This window comes from Balaenoptera acutorostrata, chromosome 4, assembly GCF_949987535.1.
Source record: "Balaenoptera acutorostrata chromosome 4, mBalAcu1.1, whole genome shotgun sequence".
Taxonomy (NCBI): Eukaryota; Metazoa; Chordata; class Mammalia; order Artiodactyla; family Balaenopteridae; genus Balaenoptera; species Balaenoptera acutorostrata.
The window spans coordinates 69,045,133-69,060,666 of NC_080067.1; the positions used below are offsets into that span (position 1 = coordinate 69,045,133).

The following is a 15,534-nucleotide window of genomic DNA, read 5'->3' on the forward strand; positions in this document are numbered from 1 at the left end:
CCAGTCCTCTTTTTATTCATGAGTTACAGCTGGAAAACCGCTGCGGAGAAAGAACCCCAAACTCGGCAATCAGAAACGTGTTTCTAGCTGAGGCTCTGTCATTAGCCTTTGTGTATATAAGTTGGTTTTTGGAGTCAGAAGACCCAGAAGACTTGAGTCTGAATCACTAGTTCTATACAACTTGGAATAATTTATTCAGCTTTTCTGAACCTCATCCACAAATGGATTAAAATAATATCCAGAGCTTACAATACTGTTGTGGGAGTTCATTCAATTGTTTACTCATTCATCCAAAAGATATTTGAGCAAAGCACTGTTCTAGGTGCTGGGGACACAGCTATTGAGACAGAAAAGGTCACTGCCACCACAGAACTTAGGTTCTACTGGAGAGGCAGACAAGCATGTGAAAGAAACGAACAGGAGGATATGAGGAAGGGTAGCTGCCGAGATGAGGAGTGGGATGGCAACTTCAGCTGGAGGGGTCTGGGAAGCCTCTTGGAGGAGGTGACCTCTGAGTTGGGACCCACGGAGGAGACGGAGCCCCATGCAAGGCACTAGGGAAGAGACATTCTAAGCAGGGTTCCGAGAGGTGCAGAGCTAGGAAAGGGGTTGGTCTGTTTGGAAAACAGAAAAGAGGCCAGTATGGTGAAAGCAACTGAGAGAACAGCCTGATGGGATGGGGAGGCAGGTAGTGTGAGATCACGCAGGGAGGGCCCTGCGGGCCTCGATTTGGATGTGGATTTGACCCAAAGTACAATGGATGCCCCTGAAGGATGTTACGTGGCATTCAATGAGGTCACAGGAATGGAGAATCCATCATCAGGCAATGTATGGCTTGAACTACTGAGTGTTAAATGAGTACTTATTTATCACTTATCAGAGCACACTTTCCATTCTCCCTACCCCCATGCTTACATGGAGTCCACAACCTCAACTGGAAGAGGAGCTTAGTCATAATGATCAAAAAGTAACGTGCTGATGACTTACATAAATGTTCTCTTTAATGGGAAAGCAGGGTGTACCCATCGGACAAACGGGCCCCAGAGTGGGGTGGGCGGTACGGAACCACAACCCTAAAATGGCAATTGGGCTTTTACTGTCTCAGTTTGAGGGTCCCCAGCTATTTTATGAGGGAGAAGCTACTTTACTTTTGAGTGTTTCAAAAGAATTATGATTTGGGGTATGGGGGGGGAGAAGATAATGGTGAAGGTGCCCCTGCCAGGTGTGCTCCCCCAAAAAGAGAGGCAGCAAGGGTGCAGGGGGTCACTATTATCCACTGGTTCATTTCAGATTCTGTTTGAGGGCAACTAGTGTCTGCTTTTCCTCTGTGCTTGACTACCTGGGGGTAGTAGAGGCGTATATATCAAACATACTCATGAACGTTTAGAATGGAATTAAATTTTAAGTTGGGCCTGCTTTTCCTGGAAGAACTGCAGGGTCCTCAGTTCCTAGCTGTTGTGTATGACCATTTGATATATCATTTAGGTGATATTCTGAATCATGAAGAAATCAGGGAGCAGGAAGAGAGAGGGGTGTTGAAGGGGTAGTAAAGAGGGCAAGGGTCAGGCATACAAATTATGTTCAAAAATATAAATAGCTTTAGTGTGATGACAGAGTGATGTTATAAAGATGGCAGGTGCTCTCCCTGGGAACCAGGGATATGTACATGGGAGGAAGGGAGTGGACTTGGTCAGAGTCATGGGCAGAGCTATTCAAGATTCAGAAGGTGCACCAATCTATCCCAGCTTGTCCAGTGCCTCCTTCCAGCCCCTGCCTATCACCCCTGTGAGCTCTCAGAGGACCACCTCAGAAGCTGAGGGGGACCAGAAATTGGTAAGCTAGCAAGAGGTGGAGCCAAGATTTGAGCAGAGATCTCTGTGTCTGACTCTGCGTCCCAAGATCTTAACCCAACACTGCCCTCCCCTGGAACATTCCAAATTTATTAGTTCAGATGGGGCCCATGGTGCAGTTATGATAAGGCTCCCCTAAGGATTCTAATATGCCCTCTGCTGAGTTTAAGTACATGAATGGACAATTAAAACTCATTGGACATATACAGAGAATCAGCAGCATGAAAGAGGGGAGCAAAGCTGAGCAAGGCAAGAAAATGACCTCAGTGAATTAATTCAGGAAAGAGGGAGAGCTTTTTTAAAAAGTCTGCTTTGATTTCTCAGTTGAGATTCAAGAGGGCAGTGCTTTAATATGTGAGTAGACTGCTATGAGGGAAGCCAATCAGAGAACTAAATCGATCTTAGAAATTAAAAACATGACTTGTGGAGTAAAAACTCAATAGAAGTCATACAAACAGCAGCATGGACACTCTTGAAAAGCCAATCAGTGCACAAGAAGATTAACTCACGCAAAACAAAAGGAAGGACTCAGACATGATGAGTAGAGTGGGAAGATCTACTCTCTCTCCATAAAGTGGAAACTCCAGGAGGAAATGGAGTGGAGGGAAGAGAAGCAATGTTAAAATTAATTAGACGCAGAAAGTTTTCCTGAACCAATGAAAAACTTGAATGTTCAGATTAAAGGGCTCAGAGTCAGATTTCTGATTTCCAAGGGTGTCAGTAAAATACTACAAAAGGCAAAAAACTTACAGACAAAAGGAAAAAAAAAAGTTACCTACTAAAGAAAGAGAATCAGACTGGTAGCAACAATGTTTTCAGAGTTCTAAAGGAACTAAGACCCTAGAATTTTTAGATACCTAGTTGAACTTTCATTCACATGTGAAGTGGTGGGTGGGGGGGAGGCATTTTCAGGTATAGAAAAGCTTAGAAATTATACTACTTACATAATTATTCCTGTAAAAAAAGTTGTTTGAGGAACTACTCCAGAAAAACAAAGAAACGAAAACAAATAACTCAAAAAATAAGAGGATATGGAATACAAGAAACCATCTGTAGTGAGCAAAGAAACCAGTAAGAAAAGTTTAGTTCATTCTAAATAACTGTGAAATATGAGATTGTGTATTGACTATGAAAGAAAATTTAATAATTTGTAGTAAAATTCCAGGTTATTTATAGAGTAATATAATAAAAATACATTAAACAAAAAACTGTTAGAAATAAAGAATTTGAAAAATCATAATCATAGTGGGAGAACAGTAAACTGCTATCAAAATGTAGTAAGTCATAGAGATAAAAATAGTTATATAGAGGATACAAGCCACCAATTAAAAGCTTGATTTTACAGCCATAAACACAACTTTGAGTCCATCAGAGAAGGTACATCTTTCCAAGTGCCCATGATTTCCAAAATTTGATCATGCATGAGCAAGACCACAAAAATCAGAGATGTTCCAATAACAGTCTTTGAGTACAAAATGTACAGGAAACAATTATATGATAACAAAAAAGAAACCCTTAACTACTTAAAAATTAAAAGAAAAATCCCTAGTAAATTTGATTAAGAAAAAGAAGAGAATGGAAATATACGATATTAGGAATTAAAAGAGAGAGATATTCACAAGTTCGCTGCTTTAAAAGGCAAGTTTGCTTTGCACAGCTTTGTGTCACTAAGTATGAAAAGAGAGATGAATACTTTCATAGGAAAATATAAATCAACAAAACCAAGTCAAAAACTTATAAGAAATTGAAAAGGTTATAAATGATCGATCTTTCTCCAAACCAAAGGTACTAGGCCCAGAATTTTTATGGATGGATTGTATCAAATCTTCAAGGAACAGAAAATTCCTTCATATTAATTTTCCCAAGTATAGTATAAGTTGACCATCTTTCCAATTCAACCTTTAAGGAAAAAAAAGATTGTTGAAACTGTCAAAGACGCTATAAAACTATAGTGTAGACAAAAAGATGAATGGAACAGAATAGAGCCCAGCAATATGACTCAGCGGGAATTAAGTGAACAACAAAGCTGCCATTTCAAATTGAGTGATGAAATGGTGCATTTCTCAATAAGTGACTTTCGGAAAACTGGCTATCTATTTGGAAAAAAAATAACGTTAGATCCCTATCTCAAAGTACAAGTTAAGATAAATTCCCTGTGAATTATAAACTATGATCCCCCAAAAGCAACAACTAAAAATTACTGTAAGAAAACTTGGGAGAATATTTTATAGTCTTAGATGGCAGAAGGCTTTTTCTTAGCACAACAACAAAGGCCCTAAGTCCATAAAGGAAAACATCACTGATTTAACTATCTTAATTCTTAAAATTTCTGCATAAATTCTGCTGAAGGGAAATGTGAAAATTTAAAATACATTCCCCTTTGATGCAATAATTGCAGTCTTAGAATTTACTTCTAGATATACTCACACACTTATGTATAAGGATATTCATTTTGACACTATTTGTAGCAGAGAAAGCCTAGAGATAACCCAAATGTAGAAAAATAGTATGCTCAGTAGAAAAATTATAGTAAATTTCATACAGTGGGATACTATATAGCCATCAAAGAGAATTAGTTCTAAATATGGAAAGATGCCCACAGTAAGTAAAAAATGGAAACAAACAAATAAAAACACAGTAATTCATTGTGTGTGGCATGATTCCATTTATGTTTTGGAATAATATGATTATAGGATTATATATGCTCATAAAACATATTTTAAAACATAATAGTGCTATACTTCTGGGGAGTGGTTGCTGGGTGAAATGTGGGTAAGAGAAGGCAGGCTGAAGGGAAACGTTTACTATTTACTTCACACAGCACAGTTCGATTGTTCAAAAAATCTCTATTTTAAATTACTATGGCACAATTTGCAGAGATGTGGATGGACCTAGAGATTGTCATACAGAGGGAAGTAAGAAAGAGAAAATCAAATTATCGCTTATATGTGGAATATAAAAAATGGTACAGGTGAACTTATTTGCGAAGCAGAAATAGAGTCACAGATGTAGGGAACAAACTTACGGTTACCAAGGGGGGAAGGGGAAGTGGGAGGAATAGGGAGATTGGGACTGACATATAAACACTACTATGCATAAAATAGATAACTAATGAGAACCTAGTGTATAGCACAGGGAACTCTACTCAATGCTCTGTGGTGACCTAAATGGGAAGGAAATCTAAAAAAGAGTGGATATATGTATATGTATAACTGATTTACTTTGCTGCATGGCAGAAACTCACATAACATTGTAAAGCAACTATACTCTAAAAAAAATTAATTTAAAAAAGAAAAAAGAAAAAAAAAGGTAAAAAAAATAAATTAAATAAGCCAAAAAAAAGAATTTACTATGGCACAAGACACCACAAATAAAGCAAAGAGAAATGACAAGCTGGTGGAAGATATTTACAACATGACAAATGGTTAACAGCTTTAACATGTAATCCAGCTGTTACAAATCATTAAGAAAAAGATGGCGGTAAATGACAATAGCAGCTAAGATTTACATAGCAATTACTGTGTGCAGGTTTTTACTTATTTAACAACCCCATGATATGTGTACTATTATTACCCCCATCTTATAGAGAGGGACATGGAGACACAAAGAGGTTAAGTCACTTGCCCAAGTTTGTTAAAAATAACAAGTGATATAGTGCAGAGATTCAAACACAGGCAGCCTGACTCCAGAATCTATACTGCCTCTTAATAGACTGATGGGCAAGGGATACCAAAAGACAATTCATTAGAGAGGGAAAAAAATGGCCAATAAGCCCCAAAGTGTTAAATCTCATAATAGCACCCTTTAAAGTATCAGATTGCAAGGAATAATTACATTGGTAGTGAGTATAGGAGAAAAAAAACACCTGTCACATACCAGATAGGAAGGAAAAGTAGTACATTCTTTATGTATCAAAATTTATCATGTATCAATATTTATGTTTTTTATAGTTATATATAAAATTTATACATTCTTTGGCTCCGCAATTCTATTTCCAGGAATTTATTGAGAAAATAGCTGGATAAAAGAACCAAGATATATATACAAGGATTTCCATTGTAGAGTGAAAATTTGGAACACACACACACACACATACATATATCACCTATATATTTAATACATTATACATGTATATATAAATTGCATATATACCCACACACATATACATAGAAACACTGATTATTTCTAGATTAAGAAAAAACTTGCACTTGTATTATTTGCTTCTTAAATACTTTGCACATATTACTTTTATAACCAGAAAACGATAATGGTAATTTTCATACATACACACATACATTAAAAGCTTCCAGAGTTGAGAGACCAATTTGTGCATGTGTGAGCCTGCTGCAAAGAGGTGCAGAGACTTCCTGACCTTTGGATGCTAAGAGCAAAAGCACTAGAGTTTTGTGATGCACAAAAGCAACCAGGAAATAACCTAGTTCCTTGAAATCTGAATGCCTTTGTGACAAGAAAGCAATAATATTTTATAAGTATTTGAAGTATCCCCACCACCCCATCCTACCCTGTCCTTCTCCGGAGGCCTGGGCCCACTAGGGAAGCCCTCAATCCTGCAGAGTACAGGCTCTAGATTCTGCACAGGTGGGTGGCGATGGCCACCTCCATGCCTGCCCTGCGTTCTGCAGCTGTCAGAGAGAGAGGTCTGCAGGAGCTGTATTGTTGCAGATTTGGGGCAACTGTGTGCTTTCGATTAGAATCTAATCTTGACCTATGGGTTCAAGATCAGAACTACATGGCTTTTAGCTTAAAGAAGAAATTTTATTTAAAATCTATTTTATAAAGAACAGAAACTATTTTAGTAAAATCATTACTCTACTATTTTAGTAAAATCATTATTCTACTATTTTAGTAAAAACTCTCAGATGTGAAGGAAGCTTTCAAAATGGCAAAACCTATTTTCAAGTTTAGAAAATATTCTGCTATCATATGAAAAGTTCTCTTTTTGTTTAGTTCAGGGGTCTGCAAAATTTTCTGTAAAGAGCCAAATAAATATTTTAGGCTTTGCATACCTCAGGGTCTCTACTGCATCTACTCAACTCTGCCATCACAGCAGGAAAGCAAACAGACAGTACGTAAATAAACATTCACAGATGTATTTATTTACAAAAATAAGTGGTGGGCTGCCTCAGGCTGTCGTTTGCTGACCTCTCTTTTAGATTATCAATTTTAGAAGTGGTCTATTGTATTATACCTTTTTTCTCCCACCATTTACGTTACTTAGGTTGAGAGGCTTTTGAAGTTATCTTCTGTGGAGCAGTATTCCTCCCAAGAAATGAGATGTGTCTAAATGCCAGTTCATTGTACTGGGCTCGGTCATTCTCAAATCTCAGCCAAGATACGGGGTCATGCACCTCTCATAGCTGTTCTCCCTCCTTAGAGCAGCTACATGACTATAACAGCTGCCATTTCCCTCCTGCCATATTCCCAGCTCCCTCTAACACACACACACACAAACACACACACACACACACACGGCTCAATATTGGGCCTTATCCTTTAGTTTAAGGGAAAATGTATATAACTCTAAAGAAATGGTATGGAGATTTTAAAATGACTCAGAAGAGCTGTATATAAACAAGATGACAGAATGTGTAGTTTTTGTGACTAAGGACGTGGGTGCAAGTTCATGTCTGTATTTTGTTGACAAAACAGCACAGTGAGTTCATCCTACCTCTCTACAGAGACCCAAAGAGTTACTAGGAATTCGGACATTGCAATGCCTACTACACCAGAGACCACCTCTCAAAAGAAAGAAGTGGTTAAGCTAATGTTCTCCAACCTGATTCTTCCCATTTAAACAGTATAAACATTGGGAGAAAATTAGTTTGCTTAAATAAGTAGTATGTCTGGAGAAGAATTAGGAATGAAAACAAAAAAAAAAGCTGTCAAGTATCCTGAGTCCTAATTTGGTAATTTGTTGATCCCGAATGATGCTTGAGAATGGGAACCAGCAGAAAACACATAAAGTTCACATTTCTTCTGCCACTATTAATTATGATTCAAACAATAAATACTTACTGAGAATCTACTAAATGCCAGGCATTGTGCTAAGCGTTTAGAAATCTAAACACTGTGTGTTATTTTCTTTTAAAAACTGCCTATTAATAGAATATAATGAATTTGAGTCATAGACACAGGTGGGAATTTTATACATGAGTCATCCAGGTACCCTAATATTTTAGTAGGTGAACAACACTCATGAAGGTTCTTATTTGAGCTAACAAATCCTTTTTTACAATGAATAGGCTTCTAGCTAATGAATTTACTAATAGTCTCTTTCTTTCCCGGATATGACATATACTATATGTTTAAGAGCAGCACATACTTAGAAGATGGTTTAGTAACATTTAATCTGTCCATTAGGAAGAAGTCCTAAGAACTGTTGAATTCATTCTACAATCCCTTATGAGCACAGCCTCCAAATGAAGGCTTTGGCTCCGATTCAACATGGCAGAGAAATGCTGCTGCCTGGAGGAGCACGAGCAGACCCCTGAAAGCTGAGCTACTTACAGCGAAAGGGTGGTAGGGGGGAGCGGGGGGAGCTCCTCGGGGCCCTGCTGGCGGAGGCAGCATGGACAGTCCTGTTGAAAAGATGCCAAGTGCGCTGAGGTTCAACCCCGGGATCAGATTGGCTTGTTGCTGGGAATAAAAATGGAGAAAAAGTTGAGGGGAGGAGACCTGAGAGGTCCAGCTTGCCTGGGTCAACCTCCATCTCTTGTCTGGATGGCACCGGTGCCTCCTCATCAGCTCCGCCCAGGCCCCGCGGACCTCTTCCTCACCCTGCTGCAGGGTCGAGCTCTCCAAACCTCAACCTGACTGTGGCATTCCTTCAAAGCTTCTCTGCTGCCTTGAGAGTGTCTACACGTCTTAACACAGCAAGCAAGGCTCTTCCTGGGGACCCAGGCCACCTCACCAGCATCTCTCCTGCTAACCCCTTACCTCCACTCTGCCCAGTCCTGCTCCTCTCTCTCTCCTCTGGATCCCCGCACACACTGTCTACCTTGCAAGAAATGTGCTTCTCTCCCTCCTCACCTGGCTACATCCTACTCGTCATGTGGGTTTCACCTGAGCTTAGGTGTCCCCTCTTCGAGGAAGCCTTCTTTCACCCCAAAGGCCTCAGCTCAACTGCCCTTTCTGTGCTCTCCTAACATGCCCACGTTTCCTTACAACAGCATGCATCACATGGTATCTGAGTGGCCTGTGTAGCTGCCCCTCCCCTTTTTAGACCACAATTTCCTTATAGACAGAGACTGTCCTATTTAGTGCTGTGAGCTCAGTGCCTGGTACATAGTAAGTACTCAATAAATATTTGCTGAATGAATATGTTTAAAACATATTAGATTAATAGTTTTTCCTAACTCTATCCAGGAAAAGATCAGACCCTTCACTAAGATACCACTTATGTAAACTCCATTATCCATATTCAGAATGGTTCACAACCTTGGCTTCTTCACCATTTAGTTGCCAGCTTCATGATCATCTCACTTGCTAATTTCACATTTAAACACGGGGATGCTCACGCAGGCTGCCCCTTCAGAGGCAGAGGGATGATGCAGCGCCCACCCTGGACCGTATCCAGCCTGTCCCACCACTGCCCCCAAAACGCTAAGCAAATCTCTAACATTTTCTCTTTTCTTATCTGTGGCTCTAGGGTCACCCAGTAAGTTGCCTTCTTTTAGAATGTCTGGAATAGGAGAGCTAGGATCCTTAACCTTGATCCCATTCACGTATAAGATCTAGTAGTTTTGTTATTCACCTATCAATGCATGACTTTAGCACAGACATGAATGAACCTAAGTGATATATACGCTCAGGGGAAGATGTCTGGAGCACCCAGACCCTTTGTAGCATTTCCAGGTGTTCACGGAAAGAGCTGTTTATCATAAGATATCAAGATCCCAAAAGAAGAAAATGAGATCAGTGGATGATACTTTCAAAGACAAATACACACAAATGGGGGAGAAGTTTTCACTGAAGTCTTCTCCTCGTTGTGCCTCGTAATTATGATGTGATGTGGGCTACTAAGGTGGGATTTGGGGTGAGGTGGGAGAGAGAATACTGACCTGAGTAAGAAGGTCCTGTGGAAAGTGCTGCAGGTGAGGAAACTGGGGCTGCGTTTAACCTATTAACCTACCTCGTACTTCGTCAACATTTATTCTTCTGTGAAATGTTATATACAAAGTCTGGGATTTTCTTCAAAGTCATCCAAGGGGGGTGGGGATATGGATAAAGGTTCAGATGAAACAAAACAGGCCATGAGTTGATAACTGTTGAAGCTGGATTATGGGCATATGAGAGCTTATCATAATATCCTTTCCTGTTTTGTATATGTTAAAAAAATCATTATCATAAAAAATGAAAAAATTTACTCCTCTGAGCTGAGTTTGTGCTTTGATTGATGGACAAATATTTTTAAGATTTCTGAATCAACTTTAGAATGGTGTCTCCCCATTAAAAAGTTGGAACTAGTAGTAGTAACAGGAAGAACAAATCCAAATCAGTCTGCTAGAAGTATTAGAGCTGAGGTGGATGACAACATTTACTGGGCAATACATCAGGGACTGCCTTGGTGGCGCAGTGGTTAAGAATCTGCCTGCCAATGCAGGGGACACGGGTTCGATCCCTGGTCTGGGAAGATCCCACATGCCACGGAGCAACTAGGCCCATGTGCCACAACTAATGAGCCTGCGCTCTAGAGCCTGTGAGCCACAACTACTGAGCCCGCGCGCCCTAAGGCCTGCATGCCGCAACTACTGAAGCCTGCGTGCCTAGAGCCCGTGCTCCACAACAAGAGAAGCCACCACAATGAGAAGCCCGCGCACCACAACAAAGAGTAGCCCCCGCTCGCCACAACTAGAGAAAGCCCGCGCGCAGCAACGAAGACCCAATGCAGCCAAAAATAAATAAAATTTAAAAATAAATAAATTAATTAAAAAAAAATAAAAGAATAGATCAGTGAGAGATGAAAATCAGAAGTTATTTTTTTTTTTTTAGAAGTTATTTTTAAAGTATGTATTTTTAAAATTGGAAAGGAGGGAAAAAAATCCCACTTTTCTAACATACCAGCTATTTTGATTTTTATATATAGCCTTCCAGGCATTTTGACCCATATTATTTTACATAATTATAACCCTAGTTATATATACTTTTGTATATTCTTTTCTTAATTAACAATACATCATAAGCAATTCCTCATTTTAAAATCTTCCAAGTTGTGATTTTATTGACTTCACACTATTTTGTCCAGTGCACTTATCATAATTTACTAGTTCGTTTCCTGATTATTCTAATGTCCTTGTCCCAAGAAGACATGAATAACTCTGCATACCTATTCTAAAGTGCTTCTTCACTTTCTGAATGGCAATTATTCTTAGAGAGGCTTGGGTCCTGCCTGAAAATACATGTGAAAACCAGTGGAGAAGAAAGCAGTAGGCACTTACATTAACAGCCAGCATATCATTTTCAAAGGCCTCACGCAGCTTCTTCATAATCTCTATTTCAGCATTGGCACAGGCCTCAACTGTGCCCTTCACAGTGATGGTTCTTTCAGGGTTGTATATGCTCAAATCCTGCAAGCTGGCCACCAGGAAAAAGAGAAAAATTTCCTTTTTTCAAAAGGAAAAATAAAATCCCAGAAGGATCACAAACAAGTCTTGGTGGAGGAGACAGGGAGAAGACACCACACGCTGTGGCACAGAACATCTGCCATCTTATCTCAAATCTCTGTAGTGATTTAGATCAAATCCATAGGAGAAAATGTTTGACTGGTAACTATTTATGTATTTGTTTTGATGGTGTTGAACATAATCATATCACTCATGATTACATTCCCACTTTAAGGAAAAGCAGATGAATGAGCTGGATATATCAAAATGCTCAAATTCTCCATTACTGGGCACAATTAATCTGAACAAGTGGCTTACGATGAGATTGTTATCTTGGTCCCTGTCTCGTGCTCAATTTTCTTCAAATTTCTGCCTTCTTTTCCAATCAGTCTTCCAACCAAGCCATTGTGGGCCAAGATCTTCAGGGGAATCTCTTCAGCTCTAAAAGACATAAGCAACATTTTAACATTTAAGGTGAACACAACATTTAAGGTTGCCTCCCAAGAGCTATTACTTCCTTTTTTCTTACAAATAGAAGCCATTTTTGTTCAGGTACCAAGTGGCCATGGGCTTTACGAGATGCTGGGTCCTTCACTAACTCTGGTGTGTGAATTCTGATTAACACAAGCCAAACCATTGTAATTATACTCCCTTGTTGTGACTGGTTGGAAATGGGTCCATGAGAGAGATCTGGCCAACTAGGTATGAGAATAAGTCTGTTGGGTGATTTAAGGAAGGTTTTCCTTGCTCTTAAAAAAGGCACAATGGATAATGACATCAGTCAGATGGTAGACTAGGAAGCTACAGGCCCTCCTACTCCCACAGAGACACCAAGTTGACAACAAAAGATAGGCTAGACTATCTCTCTGAGAACTCTAGAGATCAGGTGAGAAGCTATAGCACCCAGGCTTTTATAAAACCAAAAAGGGATTCAAGTAAAAGGAGTAGGAAATTTTGTGGCATTTGGCATGCCTTTCATGCTCCTTCCCCTACACAGTATAGCAAGGGGAAACTAGGAGGAAATCCTCCATACCAGGGATCCTCCCCTGGGACAGAAACAAAAGACTGGACCATGATTCCCACGTTCTGGCTTGCCTGGGGGCTGCCCGAGTGATTGGTTTCTGTCTCGCCTGACTTAAGAGTTGACAAGCCTGGTGCCAAGAGTCTGGAAGCTGCTCAAAACAGAGGTGAACTGTTAGAGCCGCAGTTCCACAGTCAGAAGCCAGAGGGTGAAAGAGATCAGAAATGGTTTGAGAGGTCCTAGAACCTCCAGCCAGACTGATTAGTGATGGTCTTCTCCTGAACAAAGCCAGTATGCAAAGACTGTGAGAGGTGTTTTTTTTCAAATGCCCAAATCGCAGCAAAAAGTTATAAGGCATATAAAGAAATGGAAACATGGCCTAATCAAAGGATCAAAATAAAACTCCAGAAACTGACCCTAAAGAAATGCAGATCTATGACAAAGACTTTAAAAGAATGATCATAAAGATACTCAATAACCTAAAAGAGAACACAGACAACTAAATGAAATCAGGTAGATGATGCATGAACGAAGTGAGAATATCAACAAAGAAAAAGAAACTATTAAAAAACAACCTAACAGAAATAACAGAACTGAAAAATACAATAACTGAACTGAAATATGCATTAAAAAGGTTCAACAGCACACATGATCAGGCAGAAGACAGAATCAGCAAACTTGAAGATCAGTCATGTGAAATCATCAAATGAGAGGAGAAAAAAGAAAGAATTTTTAAAAAGTGGAGAAAGGGACTTCCCTGGTGGCACAGTGGTTAAGAATCTGCCTGCCAATGCAGGGGACACAGGTTCGATCCCTGGTCCAGGAAGATCCCACATGGCGCGGAGCAACTAAGCCTGTGCACCACAACTACTGAGCCTGCGCTCTAGAGCCCGCAAGCCACAACTACTGAAGCCCATGTGCCTAGAGCCCATGCTCCACAACAAGAGAAGCCTGTGCACCGCAACAAAGAATAGCCCCCACTCACCACAACTACAGAAAGCCTGCACGCTGCAAGGAAGACCCAACGCAGCCAAAAAAAAAAAAAAAAAAAAAGTGGAGAAAGGCTAAGGGACTTATGGAACATTATCAAGTGGATCAAAATACATGTCATTGGAATCCCAGAAGGAGAAGAGAGAGATGGTGCAGAGAGCTTATTCAAAGAAAAAAGGCAGAAAACTTTCTAAATCTGAGAAAAGAAATGGACATACAGATTCAAGAAGCTCCAAGAACATCCAACTGGGATCAACCGAAAGAGAATGCCATTGAGATACATTATAACCCAAGCGTCTAAAGTCAAAGAGAAAATCTTGAAAGCAGCAAGAGAAAAGTGATTAGTAACATATGAGGAAGTCTCCATAAGATTATGGATGGATTTCTCAGCAGAAATTTTGCAGTCCAGAAGTGAATGTGATGACATATTCAAAGCACTGAAAGAAAAAACTATCAACCAAGAATACTGTATCTAGCAAACTGTCTTTGAAAATGATGGGGAAATTAAGACTTTTCCAGATAAACAAAAGCTGAAGGAGTTCATTACTATCAGATCAGCTCTACAAGAAATGCTAAAGGGAGTCCTTTAAGTTGAAATGAAAAGATGGTTCAACATATGAAAATTAATCAATATAATACACCACATTAACTGAATGAAGGACAAAACTCACATGATCATCTCAATTGATACAGAAAAAGCATTTGATAAAATTTAACAACTTTTCATGATTAATAACACCCAACGATTTAGGAACAGAAGGAAACTACCTCAACATAGTAAAGGCCACTTGTGAAAAGCCCACAGTGAACATCATATTTAATGGTGAAAAACTGAAAGGTTTTCCTCTAAGATCAGGAACAGAACAAAGATGCCCTCAGTATTTCTATTTAACATACTATTAGAAGTCCTATCCAGAGCAATTAGCTAAGGAAAAAAAATAAAAGACATCTAAGTTGGAGAGGAAGAGGTAAAATTATCTCTGTTCACAGATGATATGATCTTATATGTAGAAAACAAAGATTCCACAAAAATACTGTTAGAACTAACAAACTAATTCAGCAACACTGTAGGATATAAAATCAACACACAAAGAACAGTTGTGTTTCTATACACTAACAATGAACAATATGAAAAGGAAATTAAGAAAATAATTCCATTTATAATAGCATCATAAAGAATATAAAGTATTGAGGAATAAGCCTAATTAAAGAAGTAAAAGACTTACACACTGAAAACTATAAAACAATGCTGAAAGAAAGTAAAGACAGAAATCAATGGAAAGACATCCTGGATGCATGGACTGGAAGACCTAAAGTTGTTTAGATGTCCACACCACCCAAAACAATCTACAGATTTGATGTAATCCCTATCAAAATCCCAATGGCAACTTTTGCAGAAACAGAAAAATTCATTGTAAAATTCATATGGAGGGGCTTCCCTGGTGGCGCAGTGGTTAAGAATCGCCTGCCAATGTAGGGGACACAGGTTCGAGCCCTGGTCCGGGAAGATCCCACATGCGGTGGAGCGACTAAGCCCGTGTACCACAACTACTGAGCCTGCGCTCTGGAGCCCACGTGCCACAACTACTGAAGCCCGCGTGCCTAGGGCCTGTGCTCTGCAACAAGAGAAGCCACTGCAATGAGAAGCCCGCGCACCACGACGAAGAGTAGCCCCCGCTCACTGCAACTAGAGAAAGCCCACGTGCAGCAATGAAGACCCAATGCAGCCAAAAATAAATAAACAAAATAAATAAATTTATTTTAAAAAAAATTCATGTGGAATCTCAAGGGACCCTGAATAATCAAAACAAGTTTGAAAAAGAACTCACATTTCCTGATTTCAAAACATATTGCATAGCTATGGTAATCAATACAGTGTGGTACTGGTGTCAAGATAGAAAAATAAACCAACAGGAAAGCATAGAGATCCCAGAAATAAATCCTTGCATATATGGTCAAATGATCTTCGACAAAGGTGCCAAGGCTACATCATGGGAAAAGGACAGTGTCTTCGAAAATGGTCTTAGGAAAACTTGCAAAAGAATGCAGC

At 39.5% G+C, this 15,534-nt stretch overlaps 1 protein-coding gene across 6 annotated transcripts in view; it reads right to left on the reverse strand.

Annotated features, from left to right (window-relative positions):
• The window catches only part of IGF2BP2 (insulin like growth factor 2 mRNA binding protein 2), a 165,457-nt gene that overhangs the window by 15,180 nt on the left and 134,743 nt on the right, over positions 1-15,534 (reverse strand). For 5 of the 6 annotated variants that reach the window (XM_007195265.2, XM_007195266.2, XM_057545803.1 and 2 more), the window contains 3 exons: positions 11,792-11,914; positions 11,309-11,444; positions 8,379-8,507 (listed from right to left, as the gene is read on the reverse strand). In XM_007195265.2, coding sequence (XP_007195327.2) covers positions 8,379-8,507; positions 11,309-11,444; positions 11,792-11,914 — 388 coding nt within the window. The remainder of the gene's footprint in view (positions 1-8,378; positions 8,508-11,308; positions 11,445-11,791; positions 11,915-15,534) is intronic. The other variant, XM_007195267.2, reaches the window with a different exon arrangement.